The sequence below is a fragment of the Numenius arquata genome, chromosome 19 (assembly GCF_964106895.1).
Source record: "Numenius arquata chromosome 19, bNumArq3.hap1.1, whole genome shotgun sequence".
Taxonomy (NCBI): Eukaryota; Metazoa; Chordata; class Aves; order Charadriiformes; family Scolopacidae; genus Numenius; species Numenius arquata.
In genome coordinates, this window is record NC_133594.1 from 87,738 (window position 1) to 107,608 (window position 19,871).

Here is a 19,871-nt window from a genome sequence, read left to right on the forward strand (position 1 = left end):
CCCATTGGGAGGAACCCACAGGTTTCTCTCCCAATCATCTGCTTCCGCTAAGGCATATGCTAAAATACAGCCCTTATACACAAAGGGCAGGTCTCCTGAGACTTCTCCCTTTTCTTACAGCTTCAATAAGTACTGGATAAGTTCACTAACTGACATTTTACAGCACCGCTGGCATTTCACTCAGCAGCCCTAGAAAAGGAGTTGGTGTTTTTGAACCTCAGGCTCCCTGAAAATTTTGCCTTACACCACTTACACTGCCATCCTGTTTTCCAAATCTTAAAGCCTGCAACCACAGCAGCCCGCAAGGACGACACCACGTACCCGTACCTCGGATTAGCAGGGGGCATAAGCTAACGTGATTTTCTGGTGTAGACACTCAGCACTAAGAATTGCTGGGACGTCTTTTGCCTTGTGCTGAAGAAGCTCAGTGTGGACACGCCATGAAAAATCTGTCCTTTCCCCGGGTATAGACTTTAAACTCTATGTACAGCAGTTTCCAGAGTTTTACCAAATGATGAGCCCTGCATAATGCATAACCCTGCAAGATCTGGAATTATGTTTTATAGACACCAAATATCTTCCAGATGTTACTGACAGCAATTAACAACTGCACTTCTGAATTAACCTTGTTCCATATTTTCCTAGCCTACATGACAAGTTGACTAAATTATAACAGCAGAGACTTGGAATTCCTTCTCATACGTTCTAGAAATTCCCCATGTCACTGACAACAGAACGTGTTGGCAGCTCAGACGCACCCACAAAAACCCCTCCCATTGACTCTTTCACAGACTGCAACACGGCAACCAAAATAGCCTCTGCCAACCATTCAACATGGAGCCACGACTTGTCAAATTTATGGTTCTGCCACATGCTGCATGTGAAATGGTGTTTCATTCTTTTTGCACGCAGGTCAAGGATAAACAGTTATGAAATACAGAGTTATTCATGCAAGTTTTAATGCTGCAGGATACAGCAGGAGATTTGAGTCCCTCCTCCCTGACAGTGTCTGGTGGGTGCTTCTGTGCAGCACTGCAAAATGTTCGCCACCCTCGTGTCACCTTACTGTTGATATCTGAAAGCGGCAGAGAGATTAATCCTGATCCTTCCCCATTCGTGCAATGTGTTTCCCTGGAGGATCCAAGCATGGGCTCTGATTTTTCCCAGCGCAGCGGAAGGTGTGGGATGTCTAGGACGTGTATGCCTTTTCCCACTTCAATTGAATTCATTTCGAGCCAGTGGCATTCGTGTGGCTTCTCTGAATGTCAACCCATCACTATTTCTGCAGCTACTGCTAAATTATGCTTGGCATGACCTGAATTTCTAGGTATTAAAACAGAATCCCAAGCAACCACAAATACTCCTCATAGGTCCTGAGCCATCGAGGTGTCTTTCTAACCTGGACACGCGACCAATGCTTTGAGACCGAATGTGACTCACACGCCTCTCCTTGCTTATGGGAGTATCAAGAGGAATGAGTAATATTCTTATATTCTTACACGATGCTCATCACTGCTGTAAAGGAGGTCATCTACAAAGGAGTAAGAGAGCTGAAAAGCGCATGTGTGTACATATTCATGCACAGTGTCTATTTTTGGAACCAAAACTGCAGGATGAGCCAGATAAAGACAAGATGTAGTGAAAAGATGTGATTCAGCCTGTAAAGACAAGTTGACAATGAAGATGGCATTGTTACATGAACGAGGTCCTATCTTTAAGGTTGTACTGATGTGTGGTCTAGGAGCCTCAATTAGAAAGCGAGGGTCTTCCTGTTGCGATTGCTCAGCTTCTCTACCTGGAATAACTGCTCCTTACTTACAGGCACAATAGCAACACTCTAACCAAACAACCTCCCAGCAGTGCCCTCAAGTCTACACAACAGTTCTTCCTGAACACCAGAAGATGGTGTTCACGGCCAGCACCTGAGAGCCTCTGCCCCATTATGTACCACCAGTTTTGTTGCAGGATAGCAAGGATTCAGCACAGTTTGCCAACAAACAGTGTCCATGGCGTGAGAGAGATGCTTCTGTTCACCATTTGAAAATACATGTCTAGAATATTTGCACCCCCAGTGTTACCTAACTTATGACACCTGAAAATAACAGAAACATTGTGATCTTTCCTCCTCCTTGCAGCACACCTCTGGGAGGGAGAGGGGTGAAGGGGCAGGGAAAGGAATCTCCAATATGGGGGAAAGAGTTTATGTTATTTTGGGGGCCATAGAAAAAAATACCATTTGATCCCTTCAGTTTAGTGCATGGAAAAAGATGCAGGAACCAAAGTAGCAGGAGTTCCAAGGCAGGAGATCAGAACTGCTCTTGAATCATCTGCATTCAAGCAGCTTCTTTGCATTCAGGATCTGTTACAGCTTTATGACCTGCAGTAGTTACACAACTTGCTGCACAGCCAGAAGGATGAGTCAGGATGGGGACTTTTGCTGAGAGATACCTTTCTTGCGTTCTGTTAGTTCCAAGGGCAGCAAAGGAGATGGTATTTACTACACACACCGCACAAACTTCAATGCAATCCATAGCTGGGGGCAAGCTCTATTTGTTAAGATTTTAACAAATGGCATCGTTACACAGATGAACCCTGCTCTCTGAGCAGGCCCCAGGAGAACCCAGCAGGCTCCGGTGAGGCTGCATGTTAAAAATAAGAAATCCCAGAGAGTCACGGAGAAGGTAAGAGGAGCAGCACAGTGCTGTGGCTGCCATCTCCCCCTGCTTCAGCACACTAACCAGCCGCACAGGCTTTAAGCTTCCACAACAAATCTCCCCACGCTTCCAAATTAACATCTATCCACTAAATAGATGACACCAAGGCACCAGCCAGGCAGGGCCCAGAGAGCTGCCTCCTGCAGTCCTAGAATGGCCTGGAGGGAAAAATCAGAGCACGCTGCTGAACTAAGGACGGGGAGGCCTACTGCTGGTAAACCACATTAACTTCAGTGCAAAAATGCACACGAACTTTTTCAGGGTGCAACTTACGAAGTTTCCCCAAATCCTTCTGCACACGTTCACCTCAGGACACGAAGAATGGCAGCAAGGCATAGCAGAGAAGAGGCTGAAGCTGCTTTACAAGACTAAAGTTGGAAACTGCAGTTCGTTGATACATCTTTTAGACAGTGTAGTTACATCAGGCTTTCAATACATTTTCAAACATCTTAATTTAAAATAAAGGACTCTTAATTTTTTTCTAATAAGGAACAATTCTTTCAAAAATGGGGAAACACTAGCAAAAAAATTTAGCCTGGAAAACAACATATGCTGAAATGCACATTCAGAATGTGGATTTTTCGGCAGTTTCAAATCCAGCCTGATAAATGCAGCATTCTGCACAATGCACATTAGCCAGGATCTGGTAGGCAAGGGAAAAAAGGAGGATCAGGTCTGCACTTGCTGCAGCAGCACTGGATACTCCACTACTAAAAGTCTACAGTCTAGATCAGTGTCACTCTCACCAAAAGCATCACGCAGGAGGATTTTTTGTCCTAAGCACACGGAAGGAAGAACAAAAATGTCATGAGATAACATTAAGATGAAAGTTAGACATGAGCAAGTTCTTAAAGGTTAATATGCACATTTTCCTAAAGTTGTACTTTTCAAGAACCTGCAATGCTATGGCAATAGGAAAGGATTTGACTTTGTTACATCATAGAATTACAGAATTGTCTAGGTTGGGAGGGACCTTTCAGATCATCGAGTCTAACCATCGTGAGGATGAATTTTTACTCTGCGTTGATTAAGTATGTTTGATTACATACAAATACGTATCTGTGGTCCATAAGGAGGGATCTTAACAGAATGGGTTATATTTTAAAAGAATATAAAGGGGAGAGAAGAGAGTCCCTAGAGATTTCTGACACATGCTCTGCTGTCAGAAATGAAAGCAGTACCAGAAGAGCTATTATCAACATCTGCACATATCAAATCCGATTCTTTTTGCCAAAAAAATGACAAGTCTCCAGTTAAGATGACGACTCTGCTCAGAGAAGCTATTCACAGAAATAAATGCTGGAACCACATGAGTCCCAAATTAACTGTCTATCTATTCATACCAAAGTTGCAAGGCAGCGAGAAAGCAGATGTTTTGCTCAGACTCCAGCCCTGCATATGTCATCCTGGGATCCGAAAGCCAAACTGCAATCAGACTGACTTCAGCTGTAACTCTGACCTAAGAAGGTTTTGTCTACACTGTCAAAACTGGCATTTAAGAGAATAAAAAGATAAGTCACCCACGATTTTAATTTAAAGTTCCTGGCTCAAGTTTAACCTAAAGGCTCCATTATGCACCTGAACTAGAGCTGTTATCTTCAATTACCTTTTCTTTTGTATTATTTTAAATACAATTTAGCTAACATGAAAAATTAAATTTCTCCCCTTCCCACTCCCTGTTGTACTTATCTTCTTATGTACCTATCGCGTGTGCAAGCTGCAGAGGCGGTAGAGGGGAGGCAGTGCCCCCCAGAACGTGTGCCAGCACAGGTTCTAGCGAAGGCTGCGGGGAAGGCAGCAGCAGCCAAACCGTAGGAGTTTGAGTTTCAATGACTGTGGTCAACAGACCTGATCAACAGGAACACCCAACAAGGAGCACAACCCACAGAGCAAGAGATGCTCACTTGTAGAGCTGCTTTCCTGACCATACTCGCACTTTACAGCGCGAGTCTGGCTGGTACAAAACGCCTCTTAAAAGCTACACAATATTTGCATTCAGGGCTGCAGAGCGGGCTGTTAAGATTTACATCTAATCCCCAACTCCTTCTAGCAACAGATTCCACTGCATCCAGATTGTGCCTTCACATATGTTTTGGGGATTTGTTTTTATTTTTTATAAAATAGAACTTTATACTCTGACAAAAATTGGAAACCAATGAAAAAATGTATTTATACACCATAATACTTTCCTTGGCTAAGCATTTAGAAAAGATTTTGGATTAAATATATTGCATTTTCTGTCCCAAGTAATTGGCTTCTCTTTTATCCTTCCCTCCTGCATACATTATTCACTGCAGATAACATTTTATCAATTTAACAATAGCGTTCCTTTACAAAAACAGCTCAAGACCAACTTTTATAAACAGAACAGAGAGCTCAGTAGCTGCCTAAACATACTTAAAACTATAAAGGAGAAAAAGTGAAGTTTATTATAAAGTTACGTGGATCTGAATACACTAAGCAGCAGTCACGGAGCACATGAAACAACTGCTTCCTAATACTGGGTTTGAGCTGAAGTTCAGATTGTTCATAATGGGCTCTAGCACTGGAGACTCCTCTCTCCAGAGTTTTTTTCAGGAAGTAGCATCCGTGCACATGAAAAAAGTACGTACAGGTGTTTTTCTAGAATAGAAGTAAGTAGGTATTTCTGAATTCCATGTAAGTTTTCAATTAAAATTGAAAAAGAACAACGAATCTCCATTAGAAAGGAAGTTACAATTCTTACCTTTGTCAACTACATCCCAGACTTCGACTTTAACAATATCGTCAGTGGCTGAAAGCACAAGAAGAACACAAAGGCTTAGAAGGGGTTTCAGTAAAATGACCAACAGTCAACGCTCCCCACGAGAGCCGAACCCAAAGCCAGCACTGGCAAAGCAGGAGGTGAACAGCAGAAGAAAAGTCATTCTTGAGTCAGTTCAAAGAAAACCCAAATGAAACAAGAAGGCCTGCTGTTGAAGGTCCAAGTTGTACACCAAAACCATGCTATCTAAAGAACTTCTTAAAGACCGTAAGTCACATAAGCGATAGCCAGATTTCCTTGATGCTTTATCACAGATTTGAAGCACGTTATAAGCATTTTGTCTAGATTCTTTTCATAACATGCAGAGGTTTCCATATTCTTTTAAAAAAAGATATAAATTTAATTTGGACAATAAAGTCTGGTCTGTAAGCAAGGCACACAATGGGAAAAAAAGGAATATACACATTTAAGAAAGACCAATTTTACTAATAGCATCTTCATGTGAACATGACAGTGTGGACAGTCCTGCGGCTCCAGAAATCCATTCTGTAAATTTCAAGTAGCATTTTGTGAAAAATAAGATATTACTAGCAATTTCACCTCTTACCAAGCTGCAGCACCAGTAAATTGTAAGCAGCAATATATATTTGAGTTGCTAAAATCTGAAGCAAGACAACCAAAATTCTAACTCCAGACACCCCTGTCACTCGGCACTCGGCAGCAAAGCTTCCAGCTGGCAGGAGGCACGGGCAGCTATGCTTAGATGTTTCTAATGAATCCAAATAAGCAGCCCCATCTTCAAGAATTTGTTACAAGAAACGGTTGCTTTTTGGAAATGCTACAGGCTACAAAGCAAAAGCTTGTACTTGAAGCAGCTCTGAACATAAAGCAATGGAATAGGAGGATAATGTCCCAGAGTAGAAAATAATCTCATAGGATGGCAGGAGAGTTCAGCGAAACCTCATTGTCAAGCCAGGGAACGTATCCCCTACAGAATTCACTGCTGGCTAAACTTCAGTGTTTCAAAATATTGTAAAGACAGATTACGAGTAAAGGAAACCTTTGATCCTCTGCTTCTGGAGAAAGATCCTATTTTACATTTATGCATGAAGCAAAATCAGCCTCTATTTTTTCCTCCTGCTTACCTTCCACTTTGCCAGCAGGGCCGTGGGGCACAGGCGGAACAGGAGACCTGCCCAGGCTCCGATGGGACTGAAAACACAGCGGGTGCACAGCAGTCTGTGGTCCTGAGACCTCTGCTCAAACCACTGCACTCTCCAAATTAGTATCATAGAATTTCCTGGGCTGGAAGGGATCTTTCAAACCATGGAGTCCAACCATCAACTTAACACTAACAAACCCAGCACTAACCCACGTCCCTCAGCACCACGTCTGCCTGGCTTTTAAATACCTCCAGGGACGGTGACTCAGCCACTTCCCTGGGCAGCCTCTTCCAAGGCTTGACAACCCTTTCAGTGTAGAAATTTTTCTTAATATCCATCCTAAACCTGCCCTTGCGCAAATTACTTCTGTCCCTGAATATTTCTACAGACCATCAGGGCAGGCACTGCTGAAGTCCAACCATTCCCCATCACTCACTCCCCTGGCACCCAGCTGTAGGGCTGGCTACTCACACCCAGGCACTGGCAGCCGCTGTGCAGGGGCTGCTGAGTCCGTGGCCCACTCGGGGTGCACCATGACCCTGCAGGTGCTGGGACACAGAGCAGCTAGTTGAGGTCTGTCCCCAAAGTCACACCCTGCAGCTGCAACTGGCAATGCTGCTGCTGCCCCTGAAGGACAAGGGGATGGATGGACCGGCAAAGTCAACCTTGGCAACAGTCAAGACTTTCTGCAAAAGGCCAGGAGATGTTTTCCTCTCAGACAGCAAACTTTGCAGGGGCACAGGCAGAGGCCAGTGTCGCTTGTTCTTTCCAGCAGCGTCATGTGAAGCAGGACCTAAACACTAACAAGGGGCTTCCGTGGAGAAGCTGGAACCCCATTCCAGCCCGTAGGGTGATGTGCAGGAGGTGACCCAGTACCCGAGACTTTGCTCCCAAGCTCCAGAGATCTCCACCTCCTCACCCTAAAGCCAGACACACCCTCAGTCAAGATTTGTTCTGCTGCCAAGTGATTTCTGCAGCACTGATGTCCTGCCGAGCAGCAGCACCCCCAGAATCTGAGGAGTTGAATCGTTTGACCCAGGAAGACCTGCTCTATACCCTTTTATCTGAGGGGAAGCACAGAATTTCACACAGGACCCAACTGCACAAGATCCAAGAAAACCATTTTTCCATGTGGGTTTTTTTCCTGTTAGCACCAGTGCTCCCATAACTTCTTCCTTTTCATCACCAGCTTCGTTCCTGATTATCCTGAGTAATTACAAGAGGGTAATTACTTTAGTGCTGCTGTGTTGGCTTTGGATGACTCACACACAGCAGCATTTCACCTTAATGGCTTTGGAAGGCACGTCGCAGCAAAAAACACGTCGCAGTGCCAATTCACCCTTTTAACTCGCATTAGCAGAAACCACGGATCAAACCAGTCAAAAGATCCGTACTCAGCTGCAATTTGGCTAAGGACTCTGTAGCCGGTGACATTGCTTCCCCAAAAAACGGTGGAGAGATGTGAAAGACTCCAACTGCAAGAAAGCTCATTTAAAAATGCGAATCATTGCTTTATGGGTGGGTTCATCACCAGGAATTCACAGGCCCTCGGACATATTTACTTTCATGCAATTACATGATTCACTTCATATGCTTTGGATCATAAACCCTGCGGAGCAGAGCAGCTCTGCCCTTCCTCTCACACAATCATAAACCATTCAAAGTATCTGAAGAAAAGCATTTGCCAATTTTTTTTTCAGACTCCCTTCCTGAGACTGCCAAACAGAGAATAAAATTAGTGACTAGTGGAATCTAAACAAGCATTCATTAGAGTCAGGAATGGCGACTCCTTACTTGGACACAAAAATGACAAATATCCATTGCAGAGACAATTGGAACAGAAAAGTAATTTTGTTCATTCCGAGTAGGAAGAAATAAATTATTCTACCTTTATTAATTCCTCCAGTATAAAATTTCTGAAGATCTGACAAGGTGGTACATTCCACATCTAAAATGTAAATCTTCTAATACCAGACAATGTAAGAATCCTTCAATATTTGACAGCAATTTAATTAACATCCGTAAATATTTGCTGCCAGCTACCTCATAATGTTTATTCAGGGTAGCTTGAGAGCATGATCACAGGAAAAACAAACTTTATTCTTCCTCTACAGATTAACTCAGCCAATAGGGCGGTAATTAGATCTGAGCCAATTTCTCAGAGTGCCCACATCACCCACCTCGGACGGAAAGTTTTCACGGCAGGAAACATACCTTACAACGTTTTTTAAAAAGGGGGTTATTTTTTAAAACAAGTTTTAAGAAGCTCAATGGAGAATTTCCCATACTGCTGGAAATTATTACTAAGAAAATAATACAGTGTTTTACAATGTAAAAGAAACACAAATGCAAAGCACAATTTCATGTATAGCCTTCCAGATATTCAGACTAGCTCCGCAACACTTCACCTTGAAAAATATGTACACATTGCAGTCAACGCTAACCAGCAAACTCTACAGAAACATACCACATAAGCACTAGAAATAACACATACACCTGTGGTTACCAACATACAGCAAAACCAGCCACACGAGTAGCTGTTCTCTACCCCAGGATTGCATCCACGTTGAAAAAGCCAGTGCCTAAGCCTCAGCTCAGTAACAGAGCACACAGTCCCCGAAATACGCAGAAACACGTGAGACAACTGGATCTCTACATGGAACAGTCTCTAAACACCTTTTTGCATGTACACAAAAACCCGTATAGGTGCAGTTTGTATACCTGTTCATGTACAAAAAAACAATTAGGAATGAATAAGGCTCTTCGAAATCAAATGCCAGACTCCCAGGCTGCATTTACAGACAGCACTTGTATGACCTGTGCTGATCAGAGAGGAAACCGAACTCTGAAGTTTCTACCTACGATAATGCAGAAAACCACAATTAACATTCAGTGCACTCTTTAGATATGGATACTTAAGAAAGAGGTATTTCATTTCTTACTCTGATCTAAGTCCATTTAGGCTGAAGCATTCAAGTTTGGTTTTGGAGATAGTTTCCATCATCCAGACAACTCGTAAGCTCTATGCTCCCACACCAATAACCGCTTCCCCTAAGAGAGGAAGAGGAGTGTGGGGGAAGGAAGCCACAGCTAAAATACATCATGGCAGAGGTTTTGCTGCAGATGGGGAACACCACTGCAAGAGCCCTGCAGATCCATCAGCGCCTTGGGCCAGCTCATAGGCAGAACATCAGGAAGATGGTACCCAAAATAAAGATACTTTATGAAGAAATGTAGAAGCCAACAGGCACAACTCTACATCACTGTCACATGGAGAGTCCCCATGAAAGAATCTGAAAACCTGTGACATCAGGTTTAGCTCAACATCAGATCCTGAACGAGAGAAAACTGCTAGTTGCACTGAGCAGGGATGACCTCTTTATCTCCCACATCCAAGGCAAATTACAACCATCCATCCTTATAAACCTTTTCAACCTTTCCCAAGAGAGAGCTGCCTCACGTGGAAGTCTGTCTCCGTAAGGGCACGAGGGTATTCAGAACGCTGGTTACCAGCTCCCCCTGAGCGAACACCCGCAGTGTCTGCTCGCCCTCCTCGTGCAGAAGCCTGCGGAGCCAACAGAGACCGAGAGGGCACTGTCCCCAGGCTTGCTGCTGGTGAACACTCCTTGTGGCTCTGTGGTCATTATCACAAGACTTGGGCATCACGATCCCATCCAGCATTACAAATTTGATTGGTAAATTAGCCAAAGCACCCAATTTGGTGTTTACCCAAACTGCATGGGTTTTTTCCCCATCTGTGAGGAGAGACAGAGTACCTGATTCAACCAAAGGTCAGAGCGGTGCAGACGGACAATGTTTGATAATGACAAACTGCTGACCTTTTTTTTTTTTAAAGCAAAATCGGTCTTACAGAACAAGTTCATCTTGAAACAGTAGTTCACCCTACAACACCAGCATTTTTGATCAGGAACCTGAAAGCTGGACTTAATGCACTATTGGATCAATTTCAATGCCTGCAGTTCTTCTCCAGGCAAGATCCAGGGCTGTCAAAGCCCCTTTATACCATCAGAGCGGATAGGGAAAATAAAAAAACCTCACACCTCATCTCAGACTCAAAAAATGCTTCAAAAAAGCTACTGATAAGATATATCTGTGCTTCAGTAAGTCACCTTGAGTTATTTGTACTACTACTGTTTTTAAAACATCACCTTCACCAGTTACAGGATGCTCTTTATATTTTAATCAGTAAAAAACTACTTTGCACCATGCTATGCACTTCTGTGCAACAGTAACACTAAGAGCAGGGTTAGCCTCAGATTCCCATAATAAACCTGTTTTCATTAACAAGTCAAGCACATCACAAATATTTTGAATCTTTTGGATCACCTATTAAACACTTTCCTTGAATTGCAGCTTCCAAAGACCTATCCTTTAGCACTTATAACATAGTTTCTGAGTAAACTTTTTAAAAACATGACCGAGAAACTGTGAATAATAAATTAAAATAACAAGAGTGATGAGAGACCATTTTATCTCCCAAGCAGACATAGAAGAAAGAAGCAAAGGAGGCTGCAGTGGAATTTCTACCCCGAAGGCACTGTCCCACAACCCTCGCTCCCTCCACCCTCTTCCATCTTACTTTTATAATTCCAGTGGATGCTGGTGACTTGGATCTCCTGAGTTGGAATATATTCCTCAATAAATTTCTTTCCCTGCAGTCGGTGCCAGAGTGTGGTTTTCCCAGTGTTCCTGTCCCCTCGGATGACAATTTTCACTGGGGAAAAGAGCAAGCAGACAAATAAAGTTGATTAAAAACAAATCAAAGAATGCTGTGAAAAGCATGTTAATTTTTTGCAAGCATTATTCAGACATAATTAATTCTCCCATATTACACAGGCGTAGATGGGGTTTGTTAAAACACATGAGCCTCAGTCATTAAAATCAGTGTTTATTGAGCTGCTCACACTAGCTCAGCAGAAAGAACCAACATCAAGATTGAATCTTCAAACTCTGCACAACTTCAGCCAGCTGAGTCTCCGCTCCTTCCATCTTCCTGCCTTCTCTACCTCCACCCAGTCCTAACTCCCGCTCAGCCACACTCCAGCCTTTGCCAGCTTTACCTCCTCTGTCATTTCCACTTCTCCTTGAACACTTCTCTTTCCTTGAGAAAATACTCACTTCCTAGACCCAGTTGCCCCAAGTCCCTGAAAGCTCAAGGACGGGTTCTCAGGGTCCTGCGTTCAGAGGTGCTGCTCCCCACATCCCGCAGGGGTGCAACTCCGAAACCCGGCACCGGTGAAACCGGTTCTTCTGGGATGGTGCTGGAGAGCTGAGGCAGCTTCTGGTGAACATCACCGCAGAGTTAAGCTGTCATCGCTCTCAGCTGTCCCCAGCTTTCTTGCACTGGGGCAGCATCCCCTTTTCAAGGGGAAGCGGAACAAGGCTGTGTATTGCTCACAGCCCGGATGGTCTCAGACGAGGGCACAATCCCTGGCAGGGACAGGGGGCAAGGCAGTGAACGTGTCTATCTTAAACTGCCCCCGATAAATTCACCAAACTGCCTCTGTTGATGGCCACAGTTTGATTCAAATTAAATCAAAATCACTCTACCTTACATGCATTAGAAAGAAGCTAAACTGAACCAAAACAAGCATGCCCTGTTGGGGACATAAACTGACTTAAACAACAGGGAAATTAACCCAAGAGAAACTGCATCTCTGAGGGTCCTCTGCGTGTCGGAGGGACAGTGTCCACCACAGGAGCCAGCCCTTGGCTGGTTTCAGGTGCAGGAGTACTGATGGCACTCGGTATTCTCAGAATCTGCACCCTTGGGTAAAGGCACAACAGCCCCAGTTCCCAGTTCCACCGACCAGCCTCGCACCCAGCTCATCTCCCACCACATTCACGTCTCTGCTTCTGCACGTACCCACCACGGGGAACGTCAGTCCATGGAAAAATCCATTCAGACCCTCCCAAAGAAGGTCCAATGTATCACCAAGTGTACACAACCCAGCAAAGTAACCTCTGTAGCAATTAATATAATGAACTTTCCAGAGTCTACCCTAGTGTTACCGTGCTCTTTCTGAAAACAGTATGTGTCATTTTCCAAATTCTCTGATACATTATACGATTTTTTTTTTTAAATGCTATCCTTGTTGTAAGTGGCAACCACAAGGCTATCAGGAAAGGCAAGCTGACTTGAACAGAATTTTTATGCTTGCGTTTTGAATAGGAGCTATTATCTACTAGAAAATGGGCCATTCAGAGACATCTAATGGCAGATTCAGGTGATTTGCATTAGGTTGTGCATCATCATTTGGGCACAGAAACCTCAGGCTGAAGGCTGCCTTCTGTTGTAACTCAGGAGCTACTGCAGCCATTGCAGAGAAAAGTTTAAGAGGTAAACTTTAAACTATGTGCTGGATTTGGCTGAGATAGAGGTAATTTTCTTCACAGTGGCTCACATGGGGCTATGGTTTAGATTTGGGCTTGAAACAGCGTTGATAACACAGGGATGGTTTAGTTATTACTGAGCAGCGCTGGCACAGAGTCAAGGCCTTTTCTGCCTCTCACCCCACCAGCGAGGGCCACACGGGATCATGCTCGGCACACAGAGCTGGGGGAAGGAGAAGGAAGGGGGACGTTCAGAGTGATGGTGTTTGTCTCCCCAAGTCACCGTTACGCTGATGCAGCCTGGCTGTCCTGGGGACGGCTCAACACCCGCCTGTGATGGGGAGCAGGGAATGAATTCCTTGGTTTGCTTTGCTTGTGCACGGCTGTTGCTTACCCTGTTAAACTGTCTTTACCTCAAGCCATGAGCGTTCTTACTTTAACCCTTCTGATTCTCTCCCGCATCCTGTGGGGGGGTGAGTGAGCGGCTGCGTGGGGCTTGGTTCCCGGCTGGGGTTAAACCTGACAAGGTAAAACAGCCAACACTACAAAGCCTGTGGAAGAGTTCTGTCTGGTGAAATCTTGTGCTGCATTTTCACTGTGCTTTTTTTGCTGTACACTGAGACATATTGCTGTTTATTCTGTTACAAAGTTACTTATTAAAATAGCAAAAGGATAATAAAGGCAAAAATGAACACAGTATTTACAGGTTGACTTCACTTACAGGTCTCAGCAAATCTCTGCAGAGACAACAAACCATTTCCTGCATTTCCTGTTGCTCTGTGTGTGATTCTCTCTGCTACTTACAGATGGTGAAACAATCAATGCAGGGTCCCTTTGATTTTTCTGAATCAATGCAGCAAGTCCATGGCATAGGCAGAATGAGATTCCATTTGTCTCCTTTAAAAGCCAAGATTTTCTAAATGCTCCCCGCCTACCTTAGAGAGCCATTTTAAAATTCATATTCCCCTACAAACTGCAGCATGAGATACCAAAACAGTGAGTTTTAAGGGACAAACAGACCTTTCCTTAAATAGTTACGCTGCTCTCAAGGTGCCCTCTCAGGATCGCTGCCAGACGACTTGCCTGTGAACTCTCCCTAGAAGGGGCAATTTTACCTCAGCCGGGACTGTCCTAGTGCCAACAGCGCTATTTACACAGCTACACATTGAGTTGGATCAAGGAACTGACCGGCTGAAGACTAACCCCAAAATTATTCCTTTTCAGCTTTCTGAAAACTGTTTCTTGTGCAGGAGCAGCACATGGGAGGCACAGCTGGAAGGGCGAGGAGACCAACCCCGCCCCAAGCAGCTCCCATTTACACCAACATAGGGTGCTCGTGGCACCACATGCTCAGTTTGAACAGGTCCAACGGCCCTTTTCAGCTGCAGCACTCTCCGTGTTAGGATCTCTTTCCTCTACACAGTGCACGAGTTTTCACTGACTTTTCTCCTGAAGAAAGAAAAAGTCTTTAAAAACAGAACAGGAAGAAGGCAGGTGTTTAGCAACACAAACTCTGTAGTTGGGACTTTGTCTGGGGCACGTCTATTCAATGACAGGCATCTGCAAGACAAGAAAAGCCACGTGAGCTTCAGGGCCAGGCCAGGCAGGTCCATCACAGGCCTGGGCTGTGTCTGAATGTGGAAAGAGAGCCAGTAATTACAGGTGAGGTAAGTTCTGTTACCTATGGACAGGAACAATCACTGCCTTATTTTAAGTTAAATCAGTACTTACTGCAACAGCCATAGGTTTGAGCAAAGACAGGAGAATTACCTGTGGGAAGAACAGTAGGGATGGGGAGTAGATCAAGACGTGAGGAAAAAGCTAAACAAGTCACTTCATTCATATTGTCACTGCATCAGGAAAAATAGAGGGATTTCCACTCTCCAGATGTGGAAATGGAAGCAGAGCAGTGAAGATAACAGGCCCAGAGAACAGGTCTCAGACCAGTTAAGTTCCAGTGAGGAACTCCCAGCTCTGCCCATACTCCTCCAGGTCACGGCAGCAACTAAGGATCTCACACCCCACAGCAGATCCCCAAACTTCTCTGCCAACAATCCCCATACGGAGGGTCATAACCTTGCCCCCATCTTTGGGACTGCAACCGCAAGGCTGCAATTCAAATGCTTTAAGCTGGTTCTGCTGCCGAAAGCAGCACACCCGATCTGCTGTCACCCCCCAGGGACGCTTCCCGGGGGGCACAGCCCAGGCAGCAGCCAGAGCAGGTCTGTCACAGGGTGCACGAACACCCACATCAACAGGAGCAGAAAACGTGAGAAGGTGGGAAGCAACAGGATGAGGGGAAGCCTTTCTTTTGGGAATAGTGCTGCATGAAAACACTTAAAACTACAATCAACTACTACTCTCAAACAACACAAAAGAAGGATTATAATGATTACCCAAAGGATACATGGATTAATTAAGTTTTGTCTTTTAAAGCATGTTTTAGGCAGAGAAGTAACAAGGGGAGGGACTGGGGGGAATTCTTGGAGGTACTGACTTTGGTATTTCAGCACAGGTGACTGTCGAGGTGACTGGTGACTGTGACATGCTTCAGGCACACAGAGCAGGGGGAATTTGTCGGGTGCTAAGCACTGGGTGCAGCATTAAGAATAACGCCCAGAGCAGGCAGCGTGCCGAGTCCTGGCAACAGGATGGATGGATCTGAACCTTTAGCACTGCCGCATGTTTTGCTCCTGTCACTGATGATCCATGGATAACTCCCAGGGAATCCTCCTGCCAGTGCAACCCAGCCAGAGCCCTTCATTTCACCCTTGTTTGCCCATCATTGCCTTACATACATTTTCATGTTTGAGTACCCTGGTGCTGGTACTTCCTTCTGTAATTTGTCTCATAATTTCTTTAAACAAGCACCGCTGCCAAAGGAACGAGATCCACCTCATACACTCTCCAGCAAGCCCACTCGCTCTGGCCTGTGCCACCCTCCCTGGGCCAGCAGCGCTACGCAAATGGCAATCAGCAGACCTGACCCAAGTTCAGGCTATCCCGAGCAGGAAAAAAAGAGCAAGTTTCTACAAAGATTGGTTCTCTGTACTCAGAACCCACTTGATCTCCAATAAACATCTGAGCCATTACATATGTGGTACTGACCCACATCATTTTCATCTCTGTACCTTCCACAGCGCTCAGGGAACTCTGGTGTTATTTGGACCACAGTATGTAAAACACGGGCGCTCTGTGCAGATGATAAAGAGAGCAAACAAGGAGTGTGTGTGCTGGGAATGAAATATGAAAATGCTTTTGCTTTGAAATAGGATGTCCCATGCAGAGGACGTGACTGCTGCCAAGGGCTAATACTGGCCTTTGCTCTCATTATGTCATTAGAAATCTAAACCTACCCACCCTGCAACACTATTCCTTTTGAAAACTTTGCTGAGTGGGAGAGAGACCATCCAAACCAATCATTTTGGTTCAACTTTGAGGTGCACACTATCCAGTGCTTGTAATCCTCAGTGCCACTAACACACCACACCATCTTCAGTATCACCTCAAACTGGGGGGCTGTCTGGTTACAAACTGTACTTGTACTGTGCTTGTACAGCACATCCTGTTCCGAGCCCTGCAGTGAGGCACTGAGAGCCAGGTGATAAGGCCCACGTCTCAGCAATTTGCTCCCCATTTTATCAGGGAGCAACTCAAGGCGTTCTCAGCACACTAAGTATATTTCCAAGCGGGAAAGAGGCTTCAGTTCACAACCAGTAATGGTCTATGAAAGCAAGGAAACGTTTCTGTAAAACCAGTCATCACAGTGCTCTTTGGTTTAGGTTCTGGCAGCTCCAGGGGAACGGGGGACTTTCAAAGATCTTTTCAAAGATCATTTGTTAACGGTGGCTACAAAACGCCTTTTGCATCCTGTGCTTAATATCATGCATTTGCTAAGAAAGCAGCCCTGGCAATGCACAGGATTTGCAGCTCTGCCCTTCCTCAGCAATGGCCCTTGCAACGACATTCCTTCACAGCCCACCTTCACCCGAGACCACAACCTCACCATGCTGGAACCGGACCCTCTCCCCCGTGCCGTGGCTTTGTAGGTACTTCGAAGCCCTTTTGTAATCCTGTCTGTGTCTCCTGTAAATATTATATAAGAGTGATCCTGCAAGAGTTACTATGGAGATTGGAAAGCTTCCCTTCAGGCAGTGACTGAAAGCTGCAGTTTTATTCCAGATATGAAGGCAGTAACTAGAACACAAATCCTGATAAAGCAGGGCACAAATGAAAAAGCTTTCCTGAGGCTTTCAGGAACACGACAAAAAGCAGCCAAGCTACAGCTGGCAGCTCAGCTGTTGGCATTTTTGGCCTTGCTGCATTAATGGCAAGCAGGTACACAGCCACGCAGGTCCATCCACACTGCAGACAGTCAACACATCCCCGTCGGCCGCTGTGCCAGCAGGATGCAGCTGATCCGGACTGTCCGTAGCACAAACATTCACTCTCTGAAAAGTCAACTCCTTTCTCCTACATAATTCACACGCTGGTAAGAGCTACCTGATCTCCACACGCACCAGTGAGGCACGTGGACGTGTTCTGGTCTGTGGCTGCACGAAGCCTCTGCACAGATCAATGCTCTTTAACCAGCAGAGCTCCAAGTACGTGTTTAACCCTGCAGTGCTGTATTCCAAAGCACCACAGTTTCATCCTCATCCCCTGCCTTTCACTGGAAATCAAGTCTCTTAACACTGTGCATCTGTTCACATTCCTGACTGCTTGCTAAGACACTAATTTTCTAAATAAAGGCACCAAATGCTCTCCCTAGTAAAGCAGAGAGCTTCAAAACATATCAGTCCAAAGGCACAGTCAATAGTGATAATACTAAAAAAAGCAAAAAACCCCCAACCTCAAACCCCAAAGTGCAAACTTCTCCCTTCATGTTCTCTTTCAAGTTAAGATCCAATGTAACCTCTATTCCTCCAATACGGGTGCCTTTGCAGAATTTATTCAGTGCCACGTTTACAAATCGGTCTCTTTCCAAACCGCCAGTCTCGGCCTTCTGCAGCCTGACTCCCCTGCCTGGATCCACACTGAGGAGCTGATACTCACAGCGCTCTCTGGTACCATCTCTATTTTCAGCAAGAATGACATAACTACCGTCCCCGTCTCACAATTGTTATTTTGGGATGTATTTCACATACTTGCAGTGCCCTCTTGAAACACTGTATTAGAAATAACCTTTACAGAGCATCAAGGCAAAAACATAATCCTAAGCCTCAACACCGAAAGGAAAAATATTCTGAAGATGTTCCCTGAGAGAACAGGAAACATATCAGTTGCAGAAACAGATAGTCAGAATGAAATTATGTACCAAGGGCACATAAAGGCATACAACACTCCCCTTTTATTGAAGCCTGGCAGGGCAGAGCTTTTCAATAGACCCTTATCACATAACCACTACAGCTTAATTATAAACATCATTATCCTGGGCTGTGGGGAAGGTCACCCACACACTCAGGGGAGTTACTCTCTTGATGCTTTAACTGACAAAAATTGATTTACAAGGAATTCTCTCTTGTGCCACAGTCAGCAGAACGCAGGCAGCCGTTCAGGACATCTGCTGACTGAGGACACCGCTGCACCACAGGTTCCCAAGTCCCGCACAGAAAGAGAAAAGTTTCCCATCCCTCACTCCTCCCACACTTCTGCAAGCTCTAACATCTCACTGCAAACTTGGCTTTGGGCGAATATTGGCAAAAGTACCGCCATGCACAACCAAAGCATATGCATGTCACAGTCGCACCACACTCTGGGACACCAAACGGGTCGGACCGACGCGGCTCGCCTCCTGCCCGGGGCCGGCTGTGCCCCCCGCCAGACCCCCCGAGCCTGGGCTCCGACTCACTGTTATACTGGACTCCCTTGGCAAACCTCCTCTGCAGAGCCTGGTTCATGGACTGCAGCCCCGCAGGGATATTCTTGTCTCTGACCGGAGTCTGGTCCGAGCCCACCAGCTTCTTCAGGGCCGAGAACATCTTTCTGGTCCCACACCTGCGCCACCACCTGCGGGAAAAGTGCCGCTGCGCCGGGGCTCAGGGGCAGGGCGGCCCCGGGACGGGGGGCATCGGGGGGTGGGGGTGGTGTCACGGCGGCGCGGGGAAATCAGGGCTGGAGCAGGGCTGGGCCGGCCATGAGGGGCCTCTCGGGCTCGGCAGGGCGGAGGTGTGCGGGCTCGGCCCGGTCCGGCCCGCCGCGGCGGGGAAGGGGTTCAGCCGGGGCCCCTCCTTGTGCCGGGGTGGGGGGCGCTAACCGGGCATGGCCCGGAGCCGGGGCGGCGCGGGGAGACGGAGAGCTCCTGCCAGCGGCGGTGGGGCCGGGACGGCGGCTCAACCACGCCGGGCGCCGCCGCCGGGGGCCGGGCGCGGGGAGCGGAGGCGGCAGGGGGCTCCCGCCACCGCCGCCATCTTGCCTCTTCCGCTCCGCCGCCGGGGGACGGGGCGCGCGCGGCGCCGGGTACGGCGGCCGGCAGGGGCCAGCAAGGCGCGGAGCGCGGCCGGCAGCGGGGGCCCGCGCCTGTCCTCGGCCCGCCGTGGGTGCGACTCCCAGGACCCTCTGTGACCCTCCACGGCCCCTCTACCCCTTCCCGGACCCCCATAACCCCAGTCATCCTCTGTCCCCTCCTGGGGCCCCCACAGTCCCCAAGACCCTTGCAATCCCCTCCTGTCAGCTTCACGGCCTGTCTGCCCGTGACCCCCGTGAACCCGACAACCCCCTTCTGGGACCTCCATAGCTGCCCCGTGACCCCCATAACCCCGATAATCCCCTCTTGGCCCCCCCATCACCATCCCCTGACCCCCTCCCCAAACCACTTCTAATCCCCTACTGGGACCCCCTTAGCTCACCTGTGAACCCCATAATCCTTGTAACCCCCTCCTGGGACCCCTATAGCCC

General features: G+C 46.5%; 1 protein-coding gene across 1 annotated transcript in view; it reads right to left on the reverse strand.

Annotated features, from left to right (window-relative positions):
* RABL6 (RAB, member RAS oncogene family like 6) overlaps positions 1 to 19,407 on the reverse strand; it is a 61,115-nt gene extending 41,708 nt beyond the window's left edge. Inside the window, exons 1-3 of the mRNA XM_074161276.1 lie at positions 18,826 to 19,407; positions 11,221 to 11,355; positions 5,440 to 5,487 (exon numbers count right to left, since the gene is read on the reverse strand). Of these exons, the coding sequence (XP_074017377.1) occupies positions 5,440 to 5,487; positions 11,221 to 11,355; positions 18,826 to 18,955 (313 nt within the window). The 5' untranslated portion in view covers positions 18,956 to 19,407. The remainder of the gene's footprint in view (positions 1 to 5,439; positions 5,488 to 11,220; positions 11,356 to 18,825) is intronic.
* Positions 19,408 to 19,871: the final 464 nt, after the last annotated feature.